Consider the following 24,911-nt stretch of genomic DNA (forward strand, 5'->3'; position numbering starts at 1 on the left):
CCCTACCCCCACCCCCTGCCCCAGCAGAACAGGGAAGAAAATAGGAAGAGCAGAAGCGAGAAAACATCTGGGTCAAGATAAAGACAAACACCCTCTCTCTTCTTCCTCTACCTCAGTTCTTATAGCTGAGCATGACATGATATGGTAGGGCATATCCTTCGGGTCAGCTCTCCGGGCTGTGTGCCCTCCCAACTTCTTGCCCACCCCCAGCTTAACTTGCTGAGGTGGGGCAGAGCAGGAAAGTGAGAAAGCCTTGACACTGTGCAAGCTCTGTGCAGCAACAGCCAAAACTGCCGTGTTATCAGTACTGTTTTACCCACAAATCCAAAATGCAGCATCATACGGACTGCTACAAAGAAAGTTAACCCATCCCGGACAGACTCAGTACACTGTTATAATACTGACCCATAGAAAGTTACAGTATCACCAAACTGCTTTTCATTAAGTCTGAGATACCAACAGTGTTCCATCAGAAAAGTACATGGCCTGACCAAAAAACAGCTATTTTTTTTTTAGTTATCAGAAGAGAAGTTTAAATTAGGTAGGTATTAAAAGAAGGTATGGTGAGCTGACTATCTGGTCACTGCTAAACCTCCGATTCATTTTTTAGTTAAACTTCTGTCTAAATCAAAAACCTAAATAAACACTCGTTTCTTCATGACATCCAGTATAAAGCTGCATATCTGTAGAAATTATTACACCCCTCAAAAGTTCTTCGTATTGTTGAGAAACCGCAAAAAGCGTAACCAAAATATTTGTATGAGCTCAGCAATGGACATCCTGGCAACATTTTGAAGTTCAAAACATCTTTTATAAAATCTGAATATTCAGCCACATAAGCGTACAAGGGTTCAAATGCATTCTAAAGACTCTCAGTGTCTCCCTAGCTATCAACAACAGAAGCCAAAGCCTGTGTGTGCGCTACGCACCAAGTCAGAGTTTGTAAAATGGTATTTTGCCACTCTCTGATTAGAATCAAATCTCAATTCAGGTTTACAAAAAAGAAAAGGGGAAAAGGTTCTGTGAGGCTGCCCCAACAAGCTGTACACTCAGACAATAAATTTGGCTGCCTCCTAACACACCACCCCAGCATGCAGGGAAATATGGATATGCAATCTTAGATGGCCCTATCTGTTCGAGCCTTGAGATTTCAAGGACGTGGCCGCAAGATTTTGAGGGCTTTGTGCCACAAACACATTTGGACTGTATTACTAAGTAACAAAAACATACTTGGCTTTACTACACCTTGGTCTTACCAGGTTTTCTGAAGTTAGCCTGCTAACTTCAAGTCGAATACCATCATTTATGTCATTTTCCTCTCGAAATAATTTTTGTAGATGATTAATATCTTGGCTAAGATGTTCAACTTTAAAGTTCAAACCTTCAATCTCCTTTTCATATATTTCTTTCTGAGACTGGAAATGACTTTCCAATACTCTGTTAAAAAAGGGAGAAAGAACATGGCAGATGTAGTACGACCTCGATGCAATGGGTCAAGTTTAATACAAAGTGAAAACAAAGTACTGTGGTTAACACGCAGACATTCCATTACATCACCTGTGCATTAAGGGAGTTGAAAGTTATGCGTGGTATCTCAGAGGAAACACATTTCCCCGACTGACACATACACACTTACCTCACTGACTTAGTAAAAGTTTGTTAAAGTGATTTTAAGCTGCTCAGCCAGTCATATAATGTAGTGTTTGTTCATTTCTCAAACAGATGTTCAGTATTGCGCTGTCAAATTAGTTACTCGCTGATCTTTCTGTTTATTTTCTAGATCACAGCTTGGAGTTATGAGAACATTGAAGAACTGAACTAACCTTGTAGCTTTTTTCAAGCCCTCATAAGCAAACCACAGTTCTCCATCCTCATTTAAGCATTCCAAATCCTCTGTAGAGAGTCTAGAATACAAGGCAGTATCGTTAGTGTGCAGGTGAACAACATATATTTCTTAAGCTTTTTTAAAGAGACCTCAGAACAAAGTTACCTGCTTCTTACATCTTCAAAATCATAACTTTCAAGAAGCTGTTTTGTAACTTCTGACATTTTTTCTGGAAAAAACAAAGTTTATTACATGAATATTTTCCTCTGCACATTTCAAATTAAGTTTGATTATAAAAATCAAACCAACCTCTTCCTAAATCTACAAGGTTCTTTCCTGGTACTCAGTAAATATATCTGATTTACTACAAGAATATGATGAGGTACTTGGCTTTACTTCTGGACATGTAAGGTGCACTAGATAGGTTTAGAAAAAAAACAATATTTGCGATATACCTATCAAACTTTCAATGCAAAGTTACATCTTTCTGTTCTGAATCTGGACAACTGCTAGAGTTGTATAGATGATTTTTCATCTAGAGCTAGGTTACTACATTAAATGCTGCAGATACAGGTTTGCTCTATGACATTGTTAGCAATGAACAAAGTGCACAACAGTAGTACATCTTATTAAGTAGCTTTTCCCAGAGAGAACCCAACTCAGCAAGTTATTTAAGTGTATTTGACATTTATTGGACCTCAGGCTAAAGATAGGATGAATGAAAGCTAGAGAATGTATTGTTTCCATATTCTTGGGCAGGTAACAAACCTACTTGTTAAATTCTAAGTGAAGTTTAAATTATTAGTATTGATTTTTCAACACAAAGGAGAAATGTTTGAAATCAGAGTTCCTTCAAAGGGGTACCCCAGGTCTCAGTATTCAGTGGTCACTTTGTGAAACTCACCTGTTGGGTTTCTTTTCCCCTTGCGAGTAAAGGTGTGAATGGAATGGAATCATTACGGGATGGGAAAGAGAACTGGGTTTTTGTCAAAGCTAACATGGAAGAAATCAATTTAAACTGGCCTGCTTCACATTGTACTTGATAAGTTCTCTGAATTATCTAGTAGGTAGCTTACCCCTCAATTCTCGCTTCTGTGACTGGGCCTGCTTTTCAACATCCAATTTTTGTGTCTGAAGCAGTTCAATTTCCTTTTGCAACTCAGGTATTTTCTGAATCAGACAAAAATTATAGACTGAGACAAGGAGTGAATGACAAGGGCTGAGTATCAGTCAAATCATAAAGATTATAATTAAGAACAAGTTCATATGGTAAAAGGCTTAAAATGCGTTGTGTTTGAAGCATCTGGTTCTCAGGCATCAGGGCAGAACAGTAATGTGATGTAAGTGAAAACGTATGTGTTTGTGTCATGGAATTGACTCAGAGGGAAAAAAAAAATGTGACTCATACACAAAAAGCACTATGTTCAGTTTATAAACTACATTTATGAAAAATCCCCTGAGAAACTAATACTTTCTTGGAAAAAGGAACAAAAAGAGATCCACACATTTAAATGTATATTCAGGCACAATTACTCTTCAAAACATACATTTATTTCTGCGAGCAATAACTTACTCATACTTGTGTACTACATGAAAACAATGCAACATGGTGGTGTATCAAATACAGCTTATTAACTACAACTTCTTCTAAAAATACACTAGAGATAAAAAAATCAGTGAAGGTAATCTATAAATAAAACACCCACATTCTCTTCTTGCTTTACCTATCAAAGACTCCAAGATGAAATGCGTCATACTTTACCTGTGCTTGTTTCGTAAGTTGTCCTACTTCCATTTTCAAGCCATCCTGAATGACAATTTCTTGCTGAATTTGATGTTGTAGCTGAGTTTTTTCTTCTTTCAGAATCTTAATTTCTCCCTTGAGCAATTCAATCTCCTTTTCATAGTCCTGCTTCTGCTTTTGGAAATTTTTCTCAAGTATCCTAAACAAGACAATGAAAAGGTGGTTTTATTTTCCTACATTCATAAGTGAAAGAGTGGGCTTTGTTTTTGTTTTAATTTGAAGGACATGTTTCATTGAAGAAAACTTAAATGAACCATAATTACTTGAAAATGCTACCCTACATCCTCAGAATCAATCTACAAAATGGATGATAATGGGATGAGAATGACCCTGGATTTTCCTACATCTAATTCAGACATAGGGACAGAATTCAAGGCAAAACTTTTTTTTCCGCTCAAAGGCTAATTCTCTAACTCTCAACGAGTTCGCCTACCTGAGCAGCTTTCCACTACATTTACGGCCACAGTCAGCACCGAAGAAGGACATAGCAACAGAAAGCCCTGTGTCCTTCTCAGTAAAACATTGCAAGAAGCTTTCCATTTTCTACTAGTCCCTGCTGGAATGGACTGGCTTCCAACATAATACAGTTAATGGGCAAAGCAGAGAAAGTAGCAGAGAAGTCCTCTTAGTATAGTCTGAAGTTATTTGCAGCTGAAATCGGACGGAGCTGAAACACCACACAGCTTCCAACCCTCAGGAACAGTGACTGATTGCACTCTTCACACTTCAAAGAACAGCATTTATCTGGCACCCAAGGTTCTCTGTCTTACACCAGAAAAGAGTTACTGGGAAATAAACACTTAATCTGAGAAAAGCACGCTGCAAAGCACAGCCATTTACTGCTAAATAATAGGATTTTTAATACTGCAAATGAAATACCAAAGGGGGGGGAGAGTTTTTCCCCTATATTTTTAGCCAAATGTCCTTTACAAACACTGCCTTTCCTTCAAGCTGCATCTTTCAATTCTCTCCTTTAATATTAACTTCACAGGAATTCTGACTGGTACGGCCTCCAGCTGCTCCTCCGGCCCTGACTGAATTCTGAGGATATCTCCAAAGGAACCGTTATGATCAGAGTTGCCTTTCAATTCTCAGAAAGACACATGAAAAGACAGGAAACCGTAAAAGCAAGAAGAGTCTCAAGTCTACAATATAATTTCCTGCATGTGACTGACACACAAGCAAGCATGTGCTTTTCCTCAACTGTACATGAAGTACTTCAGTACTAGCATTAATGTCCAAGAACACTGACAGATCATAAGCGATGTGAGCATATTACATTTACAGCAGGAGAAAGGCAGGGAAAATGAATGCTGTTTCAAAGCAATAAAATTCAGATTCCATACATTCTCTGATTTTCTTCTTTTTGTACATCATTGAAGAGTTGCTTCGTGAGGTCATCCATTTTCTCTGTAAAAAAAATATTTCAACATTTCAAAGACCTTCATGCAATTATGTGCATTTATTAAAACAGTATGACCACAATGAGAAGTTCTGGTTTAATAAGCAATCCTTAACATATTTTAAGGCTGAAATTACTCTCTCAAGTGCCAAAAATTGTCACAGTAAATTTTACAGGTAATGCTATAGAATAAAAAGGTTCTGAAACACCGAACTGTTATTCATCTAAAGCGTACTGGATCTCATGTGCTGCCTGCGTCCTTTGAAATTAGATTCATAAAAGCAGTATATTAAAGGAACCAAGGACAAAGCGACACTTTGAAGGAATGCATGTGTATGAGACAGGAAACGTAACAGGAGGAGAGCTTTTGCTACTGAAAGAACAAATTTAATTTAATTATTAAATTAAAAGCATTTGCATTACACATTCTAAGCAAGAGAAGCTTAGGGCCAACTTTTAGTTTACTGTAAATTCAGCATTTATATTGCTTTTATTAGAACAAAAGTCATTTACCTTTGCTGAAAACCTGACTTTACAACTTTCCCCCACTATAACTCCTTTATAACTTCTTTAAAACTCCTTTTCATTATTGTACCTTTCATTTCCTCAGTTTTTTCTTGGAGCTTTATTTCTAAGGTCTCTTTCTGTTCTTGTAATTCTTTGTTCTGATTCTCAAGTTTTAAGATTTTCTGCACACACAAAAAGAAAGCATAATATACAAATTACAAAGGAGGAAGAAATAGGTCACAGAAGGTCTTACATTTTAAAAACCATAGATGGACACCCTTCCTTCCCTGCCACCCCTCCCAAAAGTGAAGTTACTTAGTAACTCTCAAATCATGCGTTTGATAAATCCAGTAACTGAAAAAACTATTTAAAATAAAAGCACCCAGATGGCAATTAAAGTTTACCTGTTCACTGTCCTCTCTAGATTTTTTCCCCTTCTCTTCATATGTTCTCTTTTGAGCAGTTAATTTTTCAAGATCTAATTCGAGTTTCTGAATTGTATCCATGTCATTCATACGGGCTGAAGCCAGATTGGTCAATCGTTCCAGCAAACCATGATTTTCTCTACTCTACAACGAGCAAGACAGGTTAAAAGAAAACAGAAAAAATGCACACCTGTAATAAGAGTTTTGAAGGAAGCACCTGACCTATTTCTGCTCACCATCCCATATCAGCCATGATTATTTCAACCAAGGATTGTTTCCATCAATTAGACTAAAGCTACCACCTTAAAGGTGATTTGGCTGATATGGCTCTCAAAAAATAAGCTGCAAAATAAACATAATACAGAATTCCCAAAAGTTACTAAATATGTTGCACCAAAGCAGTATCTCACACATCCTTCATCCTAGTACAAGTAATCCCATCCAGAGATTGGACAGACTGCTTAAGAAACAGTAAAAAAAAGAAAAAAAAAATTCATTGCAGACTCTTCTCATTGACACAACTAACCCAAAAATATAAGGAAATCCTGGCTGATTCTTCCTACCCTGGATGTAGGAAGAATACTACTATAATAGGAAGAATCCTATTATAAAGGACCATATCCCTTACATATTGTCTTGTCTTGTCAAGTCAAGTATGGATATTGTAATTCATGTAAGCCTCTAGTCAACATGACAGCTCTAGTCAACATGACAGCTCTGAATAAAACAGATATCATAAAAAAATTAGTACAAAATCATAAACTGACTGGTGTCCCTCACCTGTTCTTCTATCTTTTTCTGCAGTTGCTGAACTCTGTATGAAAGCTGGATATTCAACACAAACCGCCGAATATTCTGAAATCTGCGCCTGGCAAGCCATGCACGGGCGTATTTCTGAAGGATCACAGCCTTGTGTTCTTCAAGCATCTTTAAAATAAAATATTAACATCTGTCTGTAATTATCTGTGGCTCAATCAGCATCAATTATAACATTCTGTGAATCTACATACACTGGTAATGACAATGCTTCTCACGGAAGTATCAAAATACTGAAATACCCAGACTGCAGACTGCGTATTTCAACCCAGTTGAAATATTACAACTTATTATTTTATTGAAATATTTTTATTGAAATAATTTATTAAAATAATTACTTTATTGAAATAATACAAGTTATTAAATTACAACTATTACAACCACTGTAGTAATCACACTAAGTGATCTGCATCAAGTATAAACCGGACAGAGTTCTTGGTAGCTCAGAGATTAGATCTAAGCTACTGCGTATCAGTATTTTTATAGCAACAATATAAAAATAGGAGTAGAAGAAATGAGAACCAGACATGCAAAAGGTAAAGTCCTTGTCTCCAATCTTTCTTATAGAGCAACAGCTGTTTCCAATTGCTGAAATGAAAGTTTTAATAGGCTGTACCTTCCGATATTTTTTTCTTGCTAGAAATCCTCTTGTATAAGCTTGAATTGTTACAGCAGCCACATAGATGAGCTGGCAAAGTCTACGGACCAGGTAACCTCGACAGTATTTCTGAATAATTATAGCTGCCCATGTTTGTTTCAGAGTTCTTGCAGTTACAGCTTGCCTTAATTCAAGAGACAACAAAGTTTACTTAGGTCACATTAGATTTCTCATGCTCATTCCCTCAGTCAGCCAAATCACACACACAAAAGAGAAGATATTGAAAACAGGCACCCACTATCTAAAACACAGCTTTTTCTTCAAAGCGAAAGAGAGGGAATTATCCACAGCCTTTGAAATCTGTTCCACAACCAGTTGTTCTGATGGTCTCTTTCTGAAAATTTCAAAGCCTACACAGAGCCATCTTCCTCTCAGTCTGCTCTGTGAATGACTGGTGCAGCTTCTCTGCTGCGTAATTCCTCGTAATAATTTGTACACACTAATGTGTAGACCCTTGCAAATTGCTTTTCCTTTCTGCTGCCTGATTTCTTCTCTGGCTCTGAAGCTAAGCGGTAAGCCCAAGCCAACAACAGGGTCACTCGTCGTTAGCTAAGGCATGAGCTTACAGGTAGACAGGCCTCTCGGGAATCTGGCAGACAACATGTGAAATCTGCTAGAGTACTTTCTTCATACCAGCTGAATAACTTGAACATTTTCAAGTCCATGATTACAATCAAGAGGAAGTAGAAATACAATCTGAACTGCTCTTTCGTAAAAATTACACTCCCAAATTAGTGCTGGACATTAGTTTGACCTTCTATATCCCCTCAGGCACACCCTAACAGCATTCATCAGCCAAAAGTACCGTACAGTCCGCTGCCCCCGGAAGTACTGCTGTATTGTAACAGCTGCTTGTTTTATGCGAAGGAATTTCTTCCGCTGCAGCCAGCCTCGAACACTCTTTTGGATCACGATGCATGCGTGTCTCAGCTTATCTGATCGCAGTTTTTCTAAGTAAGCAACCTGTCCTGCTCTGAAGAAAATTTTTGTTCTCCCAAACTGATATTGGTTACAATCCTGAAAAAGAAAACAATAATTACATCAAGGTTTTATTTTATTTTGTAGACTAGACACTCTTCCTTTTATAAATTGTCACCTTAGGCACGCTCTTCTGAAATGACACGATCTTGCTAAATAAGAATATCTTCTCTGCCTTCTTTGTAGATAGGAGTATATGGGGGGGAAATCCACTTAGCAGGAAAGAACCAGAGAATTACATCCAAAATCACACCCTAGTGCAATCTTATATTCAAGAACACCTGAAGGGCAAAAAGTGAGCAGGTATTTCTAAAGCTAAGAGCAAGAGGACCACAGTTTTTAAAGTCTTCATTGGGAAAAAAAAAACCCAAACAACACAGTAAACTGAACAGTAAGCACAGCTTGCCTAAGCACTACAAAGGCCTGTTCAGACTCTGTTGGGATGAAGTTTTGACTTCAACACACAATATGCAAAATAGCACTTTTTTAGAACAGTTCTCCAATATGCTGCGTTCCACCATCAAAAAAAAGCCTTGTTGCGTAAACTTCTAATACTTGGCAAATTTACACCATTTACTGTTCACTGGTTTATAAATATAGGTAGAATATCTTCCATTTTACAAGTGAAGATATTAAGCACAGAGAGGTTAAATCATCTGTCTACAGCCACAACATGACTCAGTGTCACAACACAAGGTTATTGACTCAGAAGCCTATGTTCAACACGCTAAATCAGGAAAAATAGTAATAATGTAAATATCTTTCCTATTTGAGGCGTGAGATACTACTCTTGGGAAAAGAGACCCTTTATTAATAATAGATGCTATAATACATAATGGATCAGCGCATACAAACTAACCTGGATTAGCCGCTGCAAAACAATCTTGCAAATCTGCTTCTTGTCATTTATGGAGAGTTCCTGCTGTGTCATAAGAATGCTGTAACGGCTGAAAAACTCAATGTAAGTCCACCTGGAAAATTAAAAGTTAGCAAATGCAATTCATTTAAGAGACACCTACGTACTTTTTGACACACGGAGGCTGACTGCTATCCCTACCTGGATGGGTAGCTCTGTGCACTAATTCGAATAGTTTCCAAAACACCACATGCTCGCAGTTGCTGAGCCACTCTTTTTGAATCAAACCTAAAAAAGCAGAGTTATATTTTACATTTTTGCTGGGTTTGGCATGCTATAATAATTATAACCGTTCTACTAGCTGGATTTCTATTTCTGCTCATAGAACGCTGGACTCCCTACTTTTTATATGGTGTCTCACTTGTTTTTTTTAATATGTGATAGGGAGTATCTGGGTTTTCCTTTTCTTCCTCAAAACAAAAGGAAGACTACAATTATTTCTCTCTTCTGAGAAGTCCTGTTTCCTTTCAATATTAACTGTGAAGGTTCATATCAGCGAGTGGCAAAGAATCGTGCCACACTCAGCACAAAACATACACAGAAATACATTCCCTCAGCAGCCTACTGGGAAATAACTCTCTCTAGGTACCCTTTAACACACAGATTTGCTTCTGAGTATTTGGATCCAAGATTATCAACACAAGGCATGGAAAGACCCTTTCCAATTCTGGATCAGAGCTGATACACCCACAGAGCACTAAGCTACAGTGTCGATCCAATACTAGCCAAGAGATGCCTGTGGCTGACAGATGACTATATTGTTCTTTCACAAACTTAGGGTAAGCTCTTCTGGTCTAATTCATACATGTTTTTATAATAGCGAAGTTATTTTCCCCTTCATTGCTATTACACAAAATAATGAGGTCTCACAGCAGTGATAGTGAAACAATGCTGTTTATAACATGTTTTGCATGGACAGTCTGGCTTCAAAAAACTGAGCTAACAGACTTAAAAAAATAATTTAGGATCAAAGTTTGCCTCTTTCCTCCTACTCAGATATGACAAAACCTTTTATTTCTTTTGTCATTACACTACCTTCCAGCTAAAAGCTGTGCAACTGAGTGATTCCACATGTCTGCCCACAAAACAGACCAACAGCTGCATCAAGGTTAACTCCTGCTTACAGTTAAGTGGTTATCAAGCTAGACATAACAATTATGCAAACTATCTGGCATATACAATTGTATCATAACATTAAAATGATATAAAACTGTGTGAAAAAGCCAAGGATATGTTCAACACTGCTCATACCTTTTCTGACTTCTAAAGCTCTTCTAAATATTTCTGTGGACAAAAGGGAAGTTCACAAAGAAAATGGCAGTGGCTTTTATTCCCTAAATATGAATTGGTGCTAATCCATGCTGTACAAGAGCAAACACACCTATACAAAATGTCCATCAACTTAAACCAAAGGTGGACAACCTTTCCCCTAAAAATGTTATGACAAATACACAAACACTAATATCTGACTTGAAAAATTTTAGGATAATAAAGAATTTTTAAGGTATCAATAACTATTTCTGAATGATTCTATTTTTGTAAAAAGACAATACTTTTTTTACTTTAACTATCTTGAAAGGGAAAATATGTTCTGTATGGGAAGTTGTTCAACAATAAAAATTTAGCTTGCTGACATGTAGCTACTGTGAAATAGAAAAATACTCTTTCAATTTTAAAGGTAATATAACAGCTCAACACCACTAACATACTTACTCAAAAGGCAACTTCTCGTCATTTGGCTTTATGCATCGTACGTAATGAGGAGTGGTTGCATTGAGTGTCACCATGAGCAAAGACAAAGAACTCCGGAACTAGAAAATATCAGACATAACAGTTTTGCTAATGAAACATTTACAGCTAAGTAAGAACTCAAATCTTAGTTTTTTAATTCTTTGTTAGGTTTTGGCTAGACACTGGGAGATTTTCTTCGAGTTTAGATCTTAAGCGCAGGAAATTTAACAGTCCTGCTGTACCTAACAGTCTCCTATATATAAATTAAACACACTTACTTAAACCCAGACCTGCAGCACTGCACTGTGGCTGGCTCTTGCTGTACTGAAAACTGGATAATCTCCCGTGAATAGTAACAGAATAGAGTATCATAGTCTCAGACTGCCCAGCACACTTCCCTGAAAGTACGAGCATCACAGAACAGCACGTTTACGTAGTACCTTACTGCCAACAGTCATCCGGAGTTGTTTGTTAGGCGACTTGAGAACAGGTCTTGCAGATTTGATGTTTATAGTTGAACTGAAAGGTGAAACGGACACCGGATTGTCTTGAAAAAAATTTGCACACAGATGAAACTAAAAGTGCGGTGAAAGAATCACAGTTAAATGCTGTGTAACTGTAATAACATTTAAATAAAAGTTACATTTACTATAACGTAAAATGCAAAACTCATCCATCTTAATGCTTAGGCCAGGTATTGCAGGACTTAGAACAGGATCTTTAAGCCACAAACAAACAACAATTGAAGAAACAGTTGCAACAATTTTGAGTCTATTGTGAAACACACGTTTCACAGACACAACTCAACAATTGTTAAGTAGGTCTGCAAAAGCTATTTCAGTATGAGCAAACATGGACATAAATACAGAACAGAGTTAAAAATAAGACCACTTAAGGTTATATTTTCACAATATTTCATTCAAATTAAGAATATGTTTTTTGGTCAGATTAAGTTAGCTTCTTAATAGTAATCCTGAAGTCTCAAGGCTGTAGCCTTGAAAAGGGCAGGGCCTTCAAGCAGATGGGAAGTGGCAGGCACATATGAGGCATCTGATGTTTTCTCTGCCCTGGCATTCTTTTAATCTCTTTTGAAGAATAAACAAAAGCAGCTGTTAATGATAAACTACCTATCAAAGCTACATGTAATGACTACAGGAAAAAAAAAAAAGAATTAAGTGAACTGTTCAGTTACAAGGATTCCAAAGTGCTATTCAAGGGAGATATTGAGAAAACAAAAAATACTAACATAACTAGCAAAGTAAATGCATATATATGAAAAAGTTGAATACTGTGGTTTTCCATCTTGTACGTTACTTTGATGTTAAAAATACATACTCATAGAATATTAATAAAAATTAAGACTGAACTAATTGATTCCACCTATTTATCAGAATAAATCTTTTAAAATCAGATCAGATTGTTCACAAACCTTGCTATCTTTCAAGATTTCAGTCAATACTTCATGTACTGTATCTCTGTTTTTTTCCAGAAATCCTTCACATTTATATTCTACCTGTGCAAACGGGTGAAATCATTAACTTTTCAGCAATACAGGAACAGTTAGCAAAACAGTAACTTTTACTCTCTAAGCTGTGGTGGCCAACAGCTCTTTATTAGTCTTAAACATGATGGCTGAAACTCTGCTTTTTCCAGTTTCTTTATGGCAAGCATACATACATGCATACTGCAAATTCAGAAGCAGGACAAACTGTCAGAATCCACTATCAACTGCAATTTCCTTCTGGCTTCATTAGGAATTTCTTTCCTCCTCTCTTCATTATTCTATGATTTCAAATCAAAATACCAAAAAAGGAATACTACACTTGAAATGTAAATAACAGACTAAAATGGGTACAGACTACAATCTTAACTATTTTTATTCATACATTGTCCTCTTTTTCTGCCTCTTTATCTTGATGATTTATTTTTATACTCTCAAATTCATTATCTTAAGCACTTTTATATTTAAATGGCATGTTATGGGCAGTACTACCAATAAATAAGTAGTACTATGTATTGAAGATCGATTTTATAGAAATTAACCACACTTGTTTGGAACATCTCCTCCATTTCCTAAGTTTGTTTCTTTTCTGAATGAGCTACTGCTAGAAACGGGGTGAAATAATACTGGGTTGTTTACACTCTACCTTATCAGCAAAGTGTTGAATGATGAAAGACGTGTTTGACATCCTCGGCTTTTCAAAGAGTGTGTTTTTATTGACAAAATTATTATATAGCTTTTGAAGCCAGTTTTCATCTGTTCCATGAGGTAACTGGAAAAATGAGAAGGGTAATCTCTTTAACAAAACTCTGTTGGACTGTTGAGAACAGCAAAAGTGCTTACTATTAATAAATACTGTATGAATAAAGCATCTTCAGTGAGTTACCAGGCCTGATAACAACGAGTTTTTGTCTTTTTAGACTGGCCAGTGGCTCCCTGTAGCAAGTCATTTTAAGAAAGAAGGTTGCATTAATCCACAAATTTGCTGGCTAGAGTTAATTCTCTGATGAGTCATAAATCATTTTGTCCTGAGAGGGTGCTACCTGCAATCAGGGACAATCTGATCCCTGAGAATGCTAATGAGCAGCAGAACAGATAAGCTAATAAATTAGGGAATATTCCCTAATTTCTGTCATATTACTCCATGGTTTGGATTCTGAGAAGTACAACTTGCCAATATCGCCAAAACACCTTTTAGAGACCGTTTTAACAGGGCTCACCTTTCCCTGCCCTGTTCTTCACTGACAAAGCTGCTTCAATAGGTTCGGAAGCCTAAGGGAACTATATATAGGTAGAAGAAAAAATTATAGATTCAGGAATTGCTATAGTCAGGAGAGAGCACAGAGAAAAAATAGTAAGACTGAAGAAGAAAAAGCAAAGATGTAGGTTTGGTGCATTCAACACGAACTTACAAAAAAGGAAAGGAAGACTGTTTTTTTGTATCAAAATTAGTGATTCATGGAATAACTTAATTGTAGAAATACTGGTGGAAGAGACCCCTGGAGACTGGGTACTCCAAGTTCCTGCTCGGGGCAAGACTACCACCAACACTAGATCAAGCTGCCATCTGAACTCAAATCCGGAAAGTATCCAAGGATAGGGATCCCGCTGCACCTCTGCTTAACCTGTTCCAGTACTGCACTACCCTCACAGTGAAGAAATCTAGTTGCTGGGTTAGCTTCTAGGTACGAATCTAGTTTTAGGTTCTTAATTTTATAAGAGAAAAATAGACTAAAATGACTTACAATTAAAATAAACAAATAGAGGGCAAACATTAATGTTCCTTTTATGAGGAAAATGCTCTACTTCTCATTTAAAAGGACAAAATATGGATTACAAGCCCAACTTGTAAAAATCTATACAGTTTTTTATGAGCTCATAAATGCAAGGATTTTTAAATTACCAAGCACTCTTCATCCAGAAGTTCCAGAATTCCCATTTTAGCTTCAATAAGGTCAATGACAGGCTGGTTGTCATAGAAGTCTATTAAAGTCCACGGGATATCTTCCTTCATATATTCTTCTTGTTCAAGTTTAAAGACATGCTAGATATGTGAAAATTATGAAAATGTAAGGTTACAATTAAGAAAGAAAATATATACAATGCATGCATGTGCATGTGTGTGACTGTATATATAAGATAGAAACAAAATATTTATGTTTTGTAGTATACTACGTCTGTCTTGTAAGAAAATAAACTCAGAAATTTTCATTTATATGTGTGCATATATGTATGTATATACATATAAAATATTTTTATCTGTTACTGGATAGCCATTACTATCCAGAAATATCCATTACTCAAATACAAATAGCATTTGCTAATATCCATTATTAATCTCGAAACTGAAGCAAAATAAGATAAAGAACTGTAACAAATAAAAGAACATACCAGGTTAAATTGCTGCTGCAGTTTTTCATTAGCATAATTGATGCAAAATTGTTCAAAACTGTTCACATCAAATGTTTCAAAGCTGAAACACATGTCAAATAAGAAAAAAAAAATCCCTTGACATTTAAATACAAATGGTAGTATCCTTGTAAGACTTTGAAGCTATTTTAATGTTTCTAAGAAAGTTAAATAGCAAGACTAATGAAGATGCTAAGGCGTTTCAAAACTTCCCTAGAAGTTAATGTTACCAGACATAACAGAGCTAAAAAATCCAGAGTTAAATCTAAAAGTATCATATCAAAAGTTAAATTTAAACCTCATTCACAAAAAACACTAATATTTATAGTTGCTGAACATTTCCACTACTCTGGATGCTAAAGAACTTACACGACTATGACCTTTTAGTAAAACAAACCCGTCCAAATTCAGTAGCAGCACAAGTTGAAGTGTGCCACTTATTAGCTCCAAAGAAAAGGCACAACTTAAAGTAAGTTTGTTTCCAGAGACATTCTTACCCATAAATATCCAAAACACCAATAAAAGTATGTTGTTTGCCAGGGAACTGCAAAGCTTGGTTAATTCTTTCCACAACAAAGTCAAATAAATGAGAATAGATCTTCTTTGCCAGAGCATCCCTTGCATTAACAGCCTGAGCTCTTGTCATTGGCTTTATCACAGTCTCTGAGGTAGTGATAATCTTTCGGTGGCACAACCATCGTGCCATTTTGTCACAGTTTAAATCCAGAAGTTCACAGAATATATTGAGATGTTTATCTTCCAGCTTTAAAAAAGACACATAAATATTATTAGATTACATTTAATACTTTAACTGTTGTCTAGACAGAGAAATCCTGGCACCGCTGACATCAAACTATGACTTTTACATAGACAAGGGGCTCTGTTCGCTTCTTCATCCGGCAAAATATCAAGAAGAGCTAAAGCAAATACTACTGGATAGAGCTCCTGATATAGGAAAGAGACTGGATGAGATTCTTTGGATTAAGACACTGAAAGAAAAAGTTACTTTAGTCTATGTTTAGGTGTCCTTGCTTTTTAGACTTGCATAGTCTGCTGGGACACATTCTGAGCAGCTCTGGCAATGCTCCGTTTCCAGTATCCTGCAGATAGAAGCCCATATCCAATTGATCCACAGCTGTTGGAAAAGCCATTTGGGACTTTTAGCCACATTTTGCCTTTTGTTCAGACTTTCCGAACTTGGGCACAAAACAGGATTCGCATAAACACTCACTGTGATTCTATACAGATGAAGATGGAGAAATCTCTCGAGTTTAGCGTGTCAGATTTAATACTGCTCTGAGCCCCAGATATGAGAACAACTATTGCTAAAGGATTTTTGGCATAGAATACAAAAGAAAATGTTGGTATCTGAATGAGCTACTTCCTTACACTGATGGATGATCTTTCATCTCCAACAGCTGTTATTTCCACGTTGCCCAAGTGTAGGATTGCTGCCAGTATTTTAAAAACATCCATCTGAAAATCCCCCTTCAGACCTAAAAAAACCAATTCTTGATTATTTTAAATACTCGGAAACAGTACAATTAATTAAAATAGCACAATGGTGGATTACTTGCTTTGCTGCGTAGCCAAGAATTGTATAGCATCTCTCCAGACTACTATGCAAAGCCTTGGTTCTGCCTACTTTCTGCCCGTCTGATCTGATGAGAGATTAGGCATAAATTCCTGTACCTCCCCAAGTGCCAGCTCAAGTCTGATTTGGCTTTCACATAAGCCATATACAGGCAAAGAAGCTTCCAATTCCACTTCTGTCACAGCATGTTAGCTTAAGGGCCAAGAAGACTCCAGCTCTTAGTGATTTTGACCATTAACAATGAACACCAATTGCTAACAGCCTTTTGCTCTTGGCTAGTACTTTTAAAACACACCAACAGTGCAATGGATAAGCTACGGAAGACATTATTTTGGTAATTACTACCAATGTTTGGACATTTCGGAAACAATCCACCTTTGCCCATTTCAGAAATAAAACGATTTTTAAATCTATTGAAAAGGTATTCCCAAGAATTTACCCAGTAAGGCAAATGTCTTCTGAGTCTCCACCATATTTGCCCTGTCATCAATTCCTTCTATTACTGTGCTGCCACCCATTCTCGTGTAGTTGAATTCTTCTGCGCTTCCTATAAATAAGAAGCAAAACTTGTAATGCTGGAAAATTCGGGACTGGGGATAGCCACTTGTTAAAGACTCTTGTAACACCAGAAAATTAAAGATGCTGTCAGATGACAGCTCTTCAGCAATGAGCTGGAGGTCCTCTTTTTCTGAGAGAGATCCATGAGCCTAACTCAGTTAAGCTGACACAAATTAGCATTCATAATTCCTAGCAATCTTAATACTTGATCTAATAAACAAACAGGAATGAAGACTGAGTAAACATATACCTAAGGTCTGCTTCTCCCAGCTGGCATTAAAGCTTCTCTGTAGATAAATGAATCAAGCCCCTAAACTGTCATTATGGCATCTGTCACTACAGAAGGTATTAGAATAAGATTTTCAAAGACACTTAGGTACTTGATCATGCATTATTCAAGTTACTAGGGATTTGCTGCCAAATTCAATACAAGCAGGATTAATAGCTAAGTGACTTAAAAATGCAAGTCCCATTGTAAGTCTGTGAGATTTATGCTATAAAGCACTTAACATCCTACCATTTGAAAATCCAATCTTCAAAATACTGCACTGCAAAAATGAAGAGTAGATTATTTTCTTGAGACCTACCCAATTTAAGATTCTTAAATTCAGGTTTCATAGCAGATGCACACAACTGGTAAAATATATGGTAGTTTCTCTCATTCTCTGACTGTAAATTAAAGCAAAGAATACCATTACAGAAAGAAAAAAACAAACAACAACAAACAGAAAAACATTCGATATTCAACACTACTGTAAAGAGATAATGATACTTGAAGGCTAAATTCTGCTGCAATATAGTTTGGCAAAGAAATTGCCCAGTATTAAAACGGCACATCTTAGACTTCAATAAGAGCAATGGAAGTGATAAATTCAAGTATGCTTTATTTCCGTTACCGATATGCTGAGTTCTTTCCCCAAGGCTGTTACTTTAATAATTTCTTCAGCTTGAACAACCATCTACTAATAAAACAAATACTGTAATGAACGACTGTGTAGGGGTGCCAGCTGAAACACTGCCCTGCGGTAACTCAGAAAACTCTAGCTATTTTGAAAACCATCCTTCAGGCAGCAGATATATAGAAGTATTTTTCATAGGACTTAAAAAGTTACAATACTACTAAAAAGAAAAACTTCGTAAAAACAGTTTTATACAGTTAAATGCTTTCTTTATTAGATTATCACAATTATGCTCTGACGCTGTAATGAGTCACATGCAATAAGCCCTGGCCTTATAAATTTTCAGCCAGTTTTTTACCGAGATTCCCTCTGCCCGATATACAGTTCCTTTCCAGAATCAGCTGGCACGTGTTACTATTGTGACTGAAAGTCACAGATTTCTCAAATACTTCTTACACTTATCTCAGGGACTTGTCCCTCAGATACATCCTCCACTTAACATAAGGAAGAACATGGAATAAGTTAGTTTATTGTGATAAATAAGATTAGCTCCTATTAGAAAATAAATCAAATGCTGATTAGACATACCATTCAGGACTTCACATAACATTTTCTATATGAAACTAGTAAAAGGATAGTACATTAGTAGCTATACTGACATTGACTGTTTTTAACTTTATTTTACCCACCTGAAAGACAACTCTGGATTTCTCAAGCAGGTATGTTCTCATGTTAGCTCCAATGATTTGGTAACTCTGATCAAAACTGATTTCTGTGTATTTTCCAAACCGACTGCTATTATCATTCCGCATGGTTTTTGCATTGCCGACAGCCTACAAAAATTATGAACTTTTAGAATTTGTTTTACTTGCATCTTTCATAAGAAGAACTTATGTTGTCAAAACACGACTCAACTACAAGTTCCTAAAAATCAAAGGTGCTTAAGGATCAATCTCAGTATTGAGCTGTGAGATTTAAATTTTGAGGCCCAAATTTGAAGATAAGCCTCAAGTCAAATAGTACAATACTACATAAACTGAGAATTAGAGAAAGTACGTTTTCCCACCATAAGGAACCTTAACCAGTTTCTATTCCAATTAATAAAAACCAAACAAACAGCTTGTTCAACATTGTTTTCTCATCATCTAATTAACAGGACGTGGTCAGATAAATCTCTGGAGGCAAACTAGTGCCTCCAAAGGGCCACTGGTAAATTAGGCAGAACCCAGGTGTTCTTGAAGCTGACTACCTCTTTCCATCAGTAACACTCCGACGCGAAACTTCTAATTTAGATATCTAACTCAGGTAGCTAAAACATCCCTAAAGATTTCAAACAAGGATTCCCAGCAGCTCTCAGAATTCTTTCCTTGACAAGCACAGACCTGACAGATACTCTCTGAAACTTACCTCAGTTATTGGATTGGATGCCAGTACTTTATCCTCTACATGTGCATTGCTGCTTGACTTACTCACAGTGGCAAAGTATCTCATAGTGTATCTTGCAGACACAGTCTTTCCAGCTCCTGATTCTCCACTGACTATAATAGACTGATTTTTGTTATTTCTAAAACCAAATAATCAGACATTTTATATCAGATATGTCTAAAACACGTGTATAAATGTAAGAATTATATATATGAAACAAATGTACAAAAACACAGCTGTAGTCAACTCTCATATCCGTTCCATCTTTCATCTGTTCTTCTCTTACTCCTCTCCGGTTGTAACCTCTAGGCTGATGTCATTGCTATTCACTCAGCTCAGACAGTGTTTTGCCCCTCATCAAGAATGAAAACAGTTACGAGTTCTGGAAATTCCTCAGCTGGATAAGGAATTACTCCTCCTCTAGTTAAGTTAACCATTCAAAGGTATTCTTAATAGCCAATGGCACACACACAGTTAAATTAAATTACAGTTAACACTGACTGCCACTAGACTTCACGTGTTATTTATGGACATTAAGCAACATACTGAACCTTGCCATTTGCTTGTACGCTTCTTCCGCCACAGCAAATATATGTGGATCCATGTCCCCCATGTTTTGCCCACTATACGCATGGATAATAGCATCTCCATATAATGGCAACTGTTTATAGGGGTTTATTGCAACCAAAATTATTCCTACAACCAAGTGTACAAAACAAAAATAAAACACAGGTTAGTTCAACAAAATGCCAGTTTTCAGCAACAACAGTTACACTGATACAAAGTAGCAATATTTTCTCAAGTGGGTAGGAGATCCTGATCAACAAACAAGTCTACGCTCATACAAAAATGAGTTAACGTGAATGAGTTAAAAGACACTTGAGGAAAACATTACATCATATTGCAAACTAACCCAAGATTATTTTTTTTATTTTAAGAATTTTTTTAAACCCTGCATTTTACTTTGCTTACCACTATAGGTGTAGATAAGCTTAGACTCCACAAAACGAACTTTAAGATTGTGTAGAACAGCTGGTTCGTGGAGATAACTAAGTGCAGTGAGATCATTTTCACCAACAAGTATGTCAGGATTTCGCAGGGGTGGCAAAGCAGCTGGATCAACAGGGTAATTCAGTTCCTGTCAAAAAGAATGACTTGAAATATCATGAAGTGCATTATGTTTGCATAAACACAAATTGATCTTCTCCCTTTACACGAAGTTACAGGGTTGATAGAGCCCCGTCTGACCTCGTATTTCATCAATTCCGTACATCCCACCAAACTTAGGGGACTTGGAGATCATGAAAGCAAGATGGAGCTCTTCATTGTTTATTAAAAAGAAAGCTACATTCTCTTTATTTACAATATTTTGTATTGAAATCTGTAAAAATGGGAAATGCGTGTAGCTCTCTAAACACACGCATATTTCAAGTACAGATGAAAATGACAGACCAGCTGCAACTGAATGAAAGTAAACACCTGGTCAGAACTCAGGTCAGCTCTAAAACTATCCTTACTTGCAACCCTTCAGTCTTCTTTACAGAAGTTTCAAACTCACTTCTGTTTCTTCCAACAAATCCATTTAATCATACATTTAATACTTGTCTTTTCAGAACAGGAATGCAGAAATACAGAAACACTGTTTTCAAAATATTAAACCTGTAAAGAACTCAGATACTAAAACTAACAGATCTTACATAAAGCAACAACTTTAGGAAAAAAAAAGCAACAGCTAGCTCTGTGAGATAATTACGCCTGCCTTGCACTTCCAATTTACTTCAACTTAAGATGAGTTTCATTGCTTGTTTCAAAAGTGAAGCGATCTTTCTTCTTCAAGGTATATGTTCTATACTAATGTGATGCAGATAGTAGAATTGCACTCTTCATATTTTTAGGTAACAGCTGTTTACTGTACAAATTTCCATATGATAAAATTCTGGTCACTGCAGGGTTAGCATAAGAAAATATGGACAAGTCATTTAGATCCCGTAATGGTGTGTCCTGTGTTTCTACATAAACATATCTCAGCAAACCCCACAACAATTAAGGCTTTTCTCCTTACAGTTCCATCTTCTAATTGCACGTGGAGAAAACGGTCTCCAGCTTTGTAGTTTTTTGTGATTTCTGCAGACTGCCAAACTTCTTCATTATCAGGGATCCAAACCCTATTGTACTACAACAGAAAAAGAAGATAATAGTTAGCTTAGCTATTATCGTAATACCAGACTAGCATAAAAAAAATAGTTTTCAAACATCAAACGCAACCTAAAAGCTGAACTGGATGCAAGATTTTTTGGGATTATTATTAGCTTTGACCCTTTCAGCAGGCTATATTTTGGTGGTTGTTTTTTTTTCTTTCACAAAGAATAAAAAGAGAGCAGACTTGTTAATCTCAGACACGCTCCTTCTACTCCTGTTTAGTGTAAAGTCTGCAGAACAACGGCGCGCAGGAAGGTGAACAAGGGCCAGACTGTCACCAGGCTCTTCAAACCCTCTAACACTGAACAAGGAGACTAAAATACACTTGTGGCAGAGTCCTGCTTTCTAGGAGATTTCAAATGAGCAAGTACCAAAGAAAGCATCTCACTTAGCAGAACTCAGACGGTCACTTCCCTGAATTCAAATGTAGGATACTGAACTTAGAAAGCATTTTGCCGTGGGCACAGGTGTATACACAAGAAAGACTCTGCACAGTTACCTTTCTTCTAACGGGACTGAAGCGCAACCTCCAAACAACATCCTCCCCTGCTCTAGGATGAACTTCAAAGACTGCCAACAGGTTTCTTTCTTTACAAGCAGTCAGCTGGCTTAGCTGAGCTCAGTCCCAGTAAGGTACTTTAGCTCTGCCTCAGGAAGAAAACATCCTTCCTAAAAGCACTTATTTCCAATGGAAGCAGATGAATTGTCATTTTCTTTTAGGTATTTGAAGAATCGAAACAACAGAATTACCTCTAGCCTTCTGAAGCATAAATGTTTGAATGTAAATTATGCTGTTCAAACCATCTAGTTCTCCTATGCTGAAGTTAAAATGCTGAAGCATTAGCAACATCTTTAAATGCTCTGCCCTAGAAGCTCTAGGGAAACACCCTAGAAGCTATAGGAAACAGCATTCCTTAAAAGGACATAACAGCTGGCAACCTCTGGAAGTCAGGAATTTCTTCACTGATGTGGAGTGTGTCCTTCTCTTCCTTAAACCTTGATGCAAAGTATTTTTTTATACCATATAGCGTGTATCTCAGATGGCAATGAAGATAACATTGAAGACTATATTTGGATGTAAGGAGAGGACAAAAGGAAGGACAGTGATATCAGAAAAAAAGGCTGAAAATCACCAGTACATGCTAGTACTGAGTTTCTTGTGGGCTCTCTCTCCTCTAATTTGTGATAAAGTAACACTAGAGAGCGCAGAACCATTCAGCCCCTACTTGCACAAGCAACCATGCTGTATATCCTTCTTCCAGCATCTTTCTGTTTTGATAGCCAGAACCCGTCATTTAATTCCCCTACCCTAGCTATATTCATGGTCAGTTTAAGCCAACTTTGTTTAAATAAACCCATGAGAGCCACTGCAGCTGCTTAGTTGAAAAATTAACATTAGTCAAGGATTTCATAAAGCGTTAGCACACCCACAGATGCCTTGGAGACTCATGTACCTTCTCACCTTGGTGTTGCAACTGTTGTTTTTGGCACAAATGACTTTTTTCCTCTCTAATTTGGAGAAAGCCCTGGAAGCTCCAACAGATCCTCAGAACGTGAGGGTCGCTGCACCGAGAACCCCACTGAAGACACCGCCAACGGTGGGTGCCTACAGAGGTCCCTACAAACCACACTGTGCCTCAACAGCAGCTTTCTCAACCCTAACCCCTGAAGATCAACACCAAACGATTTAGGGTAAGAGGGACTTTCGCAGGGGCGTCCTGCAAGTTAGCTTGGGTTGCTCAGTGACCTCTCCAGTTGAGTTTTCAGTATCTCTAAGGATGGAGACTGACCTTTCTGATCAACCATACACCAACCTGGCGTGTATGTCAGGTGATGTACACCAATTGAAACCTCAGCCGCTTTCATGATACCTCTTTGCCGAGGCCTTCAGAACGATGGAATTTTTTCACGCAATATCCAAAATCACAAAGACCTTTTCTAAACAACCCCAAACCACTATGATGACAATGTTTTCATCTATCTAACCCAAGGGAGAAAAACCCAGCTTCACAAATATCTATTTAATGGTCAAGTGAGAGACGTGGCTAAATGAAATCAGTTTTAGCTTTGCTTTTTCCATGTGTATCCAAGTATAAACTGACTTTTGTGTCATTCCTATGCTACGCTGATTTCCTGGCTTATTAAAAACACTTACCTATTCACAGCTGTTAAACTGAATTCTTTATTTGCTGTTATTCTATGCGAGTCAAGAGTATCGCCACCAAATAGCCTCAGGGGCACATAGCGTGTTCCCATGTAAGAAAGTGAACTGCACCAGGTCACGGACAAGAAAGGGAGGAAAAAGCACGTGATCAAAGTACTGATTCTTCAGAAAAGGTCCCTGCAGTTCCCAGGAGCCTCCATTGGCAAATGTACCCAGCCTGCCTAAGTCGGCTTTCTCCAAACCCTGCCTTACAAGTAAACGGAAGAGAGTTTGCTCATTTTCGTATCAAGTTACACCCACACTCCTTCCTCCTCTTCACCTGCCTAACATTATTCCTCATTAAAAAAAAAAAAAAAATTGTTCTTTCAGCTGCTCAGAGTGCGGTACTAACACAACAAATGAATAAATACCAGTGCAGCACAAGGCTAAATAGTTTATTATGGCAGCTGCTTTTGCAATAGAAGAGATACAGGCTTATAAATTAGTAACATATGCATGTTATTTTTGTTATTTAAAGCTAAGCAAACAAGTTTTAGGTCACAACATTCTGGTGACTACAGGAAAAGTGGGAAAAATTGTGCAAAAAACCCCAGCAGCCGCACTACGGAGGACGAATCTTTGCTTTAGTGCCAAGTTCTGCCAAACACATTCAATATTTGCATAACAAAAAGAGCGAGCACTCCAGGCTTAAGTGGCCAGAGAAGTGCTGTTAAACTTTAAAATTGTCTAACCGCTGGCTAGCACATCAGAGACCTACACCTGAAGACCAAAAGACTCAAAAAAGAAGTATTTCTCTCAAAAAGAAGAAGTATTTTCCCATGCTGCCCTGGGATCTCACAGCCGCTCAGCTCTCCGATACAGGTGGTGCGCCCTTACACAGAGGGGACGCGTTCCCTCCCTCAGGTCCAAACCAGCAAACTCTGTCACAGCAAGACACGCGGCTCAACGTTTTAGCGCACCGCCACCGCAACCCCAGAAAGCGCAAAAGCCACAAGCAGGCTCCGGCGAGTTTGGCATTACTCGCCCGGCCCGGTCACCCCTCTCCTCCTCCTCCTCCTCCTTCTCCCCCTCACGGGGCGGCCGTCGCCCCCCTCAGCGGG

General features: G+C 37.4%; 1 protein-coding gene across 1 annotated transcript in view; it reads right to left on the minus strand.

Moving 5' to 3' along the window:
* Window positions 1-24,460, minus strand: part of MYO5C (myosin VC) — a 34,548-nt gene extending 10,088 nt beyond the window's left edge. Inside the window, exons 1-29 of the mRNA XM_009330968.1 lie at window positions 24,434-24,460; window positions 21,511-21,621; window positions 20,421-20,586; window positions 20,000-20,144; window positions 19,431-19,587; window positions 18,713-18,856; window positions 17,712-17,793; window positions 17,006-17,113; window positions 16,362-16,468; window positions 15,470-15,735; window positions 14,955-15,036; window positions 14,467-14,607; window positions 13,210-13,335; window positions 12,492-12,575; window positions 11,503-11,637; window positions 11,045-11,142; window positions 9,473-9,559; window positions 9,275-9,386; window positions 8,243-8,454; window positions 7,396-7,561; window positions 6,744-6,890; window positions 5,943-6,107; window positions 5,627-5,720; window positions 4,976-5,039; window positions 3,588-3,768; window positions 2,902-2,995; window positions 1,991-2,054; window positions 1,824-1,904; window positions 1,257-1,437 (exon numbers count right to left, since the gene is read on the minus strand). Of these exons, the coding sequence (XP_009329243.1) occupies window positions 1,257-1,437; window positions 1,824-1,904; window positions 1,991-2,054; window positions 2,902-2,995; window positions 3,588-3,768; window positions 4,976-5,039; window positions 5,627-5,720; window positions 5,943-6,107; window positions 6,744-6,890; window positions 7,396-7,561; window positions 8,243-8,454; window positions 9,275-9,386; window positions 9,473-9,559; window positions 11,045-11,142; window positions 11,503-11,637; window positions 12,492-12,575; window positions 13,210-13,335; window positions 14,467-14,607; window positions 14,955-15,036; window positions 15,470-15,735; window positions 16,362-16,468; window positions 17,006-17,113; window positions 17,712-17,793; window positions 18,713-18,856; window positions 19,431-19,587; window positions 20,000-20,144; window positions 20,421-20,586; window positions 21,511-21,621; window positions 24,434-24,460 (3,627 nt within the window). The remainder of the gene's footprint in view (window positions 1-1,256; window positions 1,438-1,823; window positions 1,905-1,990; window positions 2,055-2,901; window positions 2,996-3,587; window positions 3,769-4,975; window positions 5,040-5,626; window positions 5,721-5,942; window positions 6,108-6,743; window positions 6,891-7,395; window positions 7,562-8,242; window positions 8,455-9,274; window positions 9,387-9,472; window positions 9,560-11,044; window positions 11,143-11,502; window positions 11,638-12,491; window positions 12,576-13,209; window positions 13,336-14,466; window positions 14,608-14,954; window positions 15,037-15,469; window positions 15,736-16,361; window positions 16,469-17,005; window positions 17,114-17,711; window positions 17,794-18,712; window positions 18,857-19,430; window positions 19,588-19,999; window positions 20,145-20,420; window positions 20,587-21,510; window positions 21,622-24,433) is intronic.
* Window positions 24,461-24,911: the final 451 nt, after the last annotated feature.

The sequence above is a fragment of the Pygoscelis adeliae genome, unplaced genomic scaffold, assembly GCF_000699105.1.
Source record: "Pygoscelis adeliae isolate BGI_AS28 unplaced genomic scaffold, ASM69910v1 Scaffold318, whole genome shotgun sequence".
Taxonomy (NCBI): domain Eukaryota; kingdom Metazoa; phylum Chordata; class Aves; order Sphenisciformes; family Spheniscidae; genus Pygoscelis; species Pygoscelis adeliae.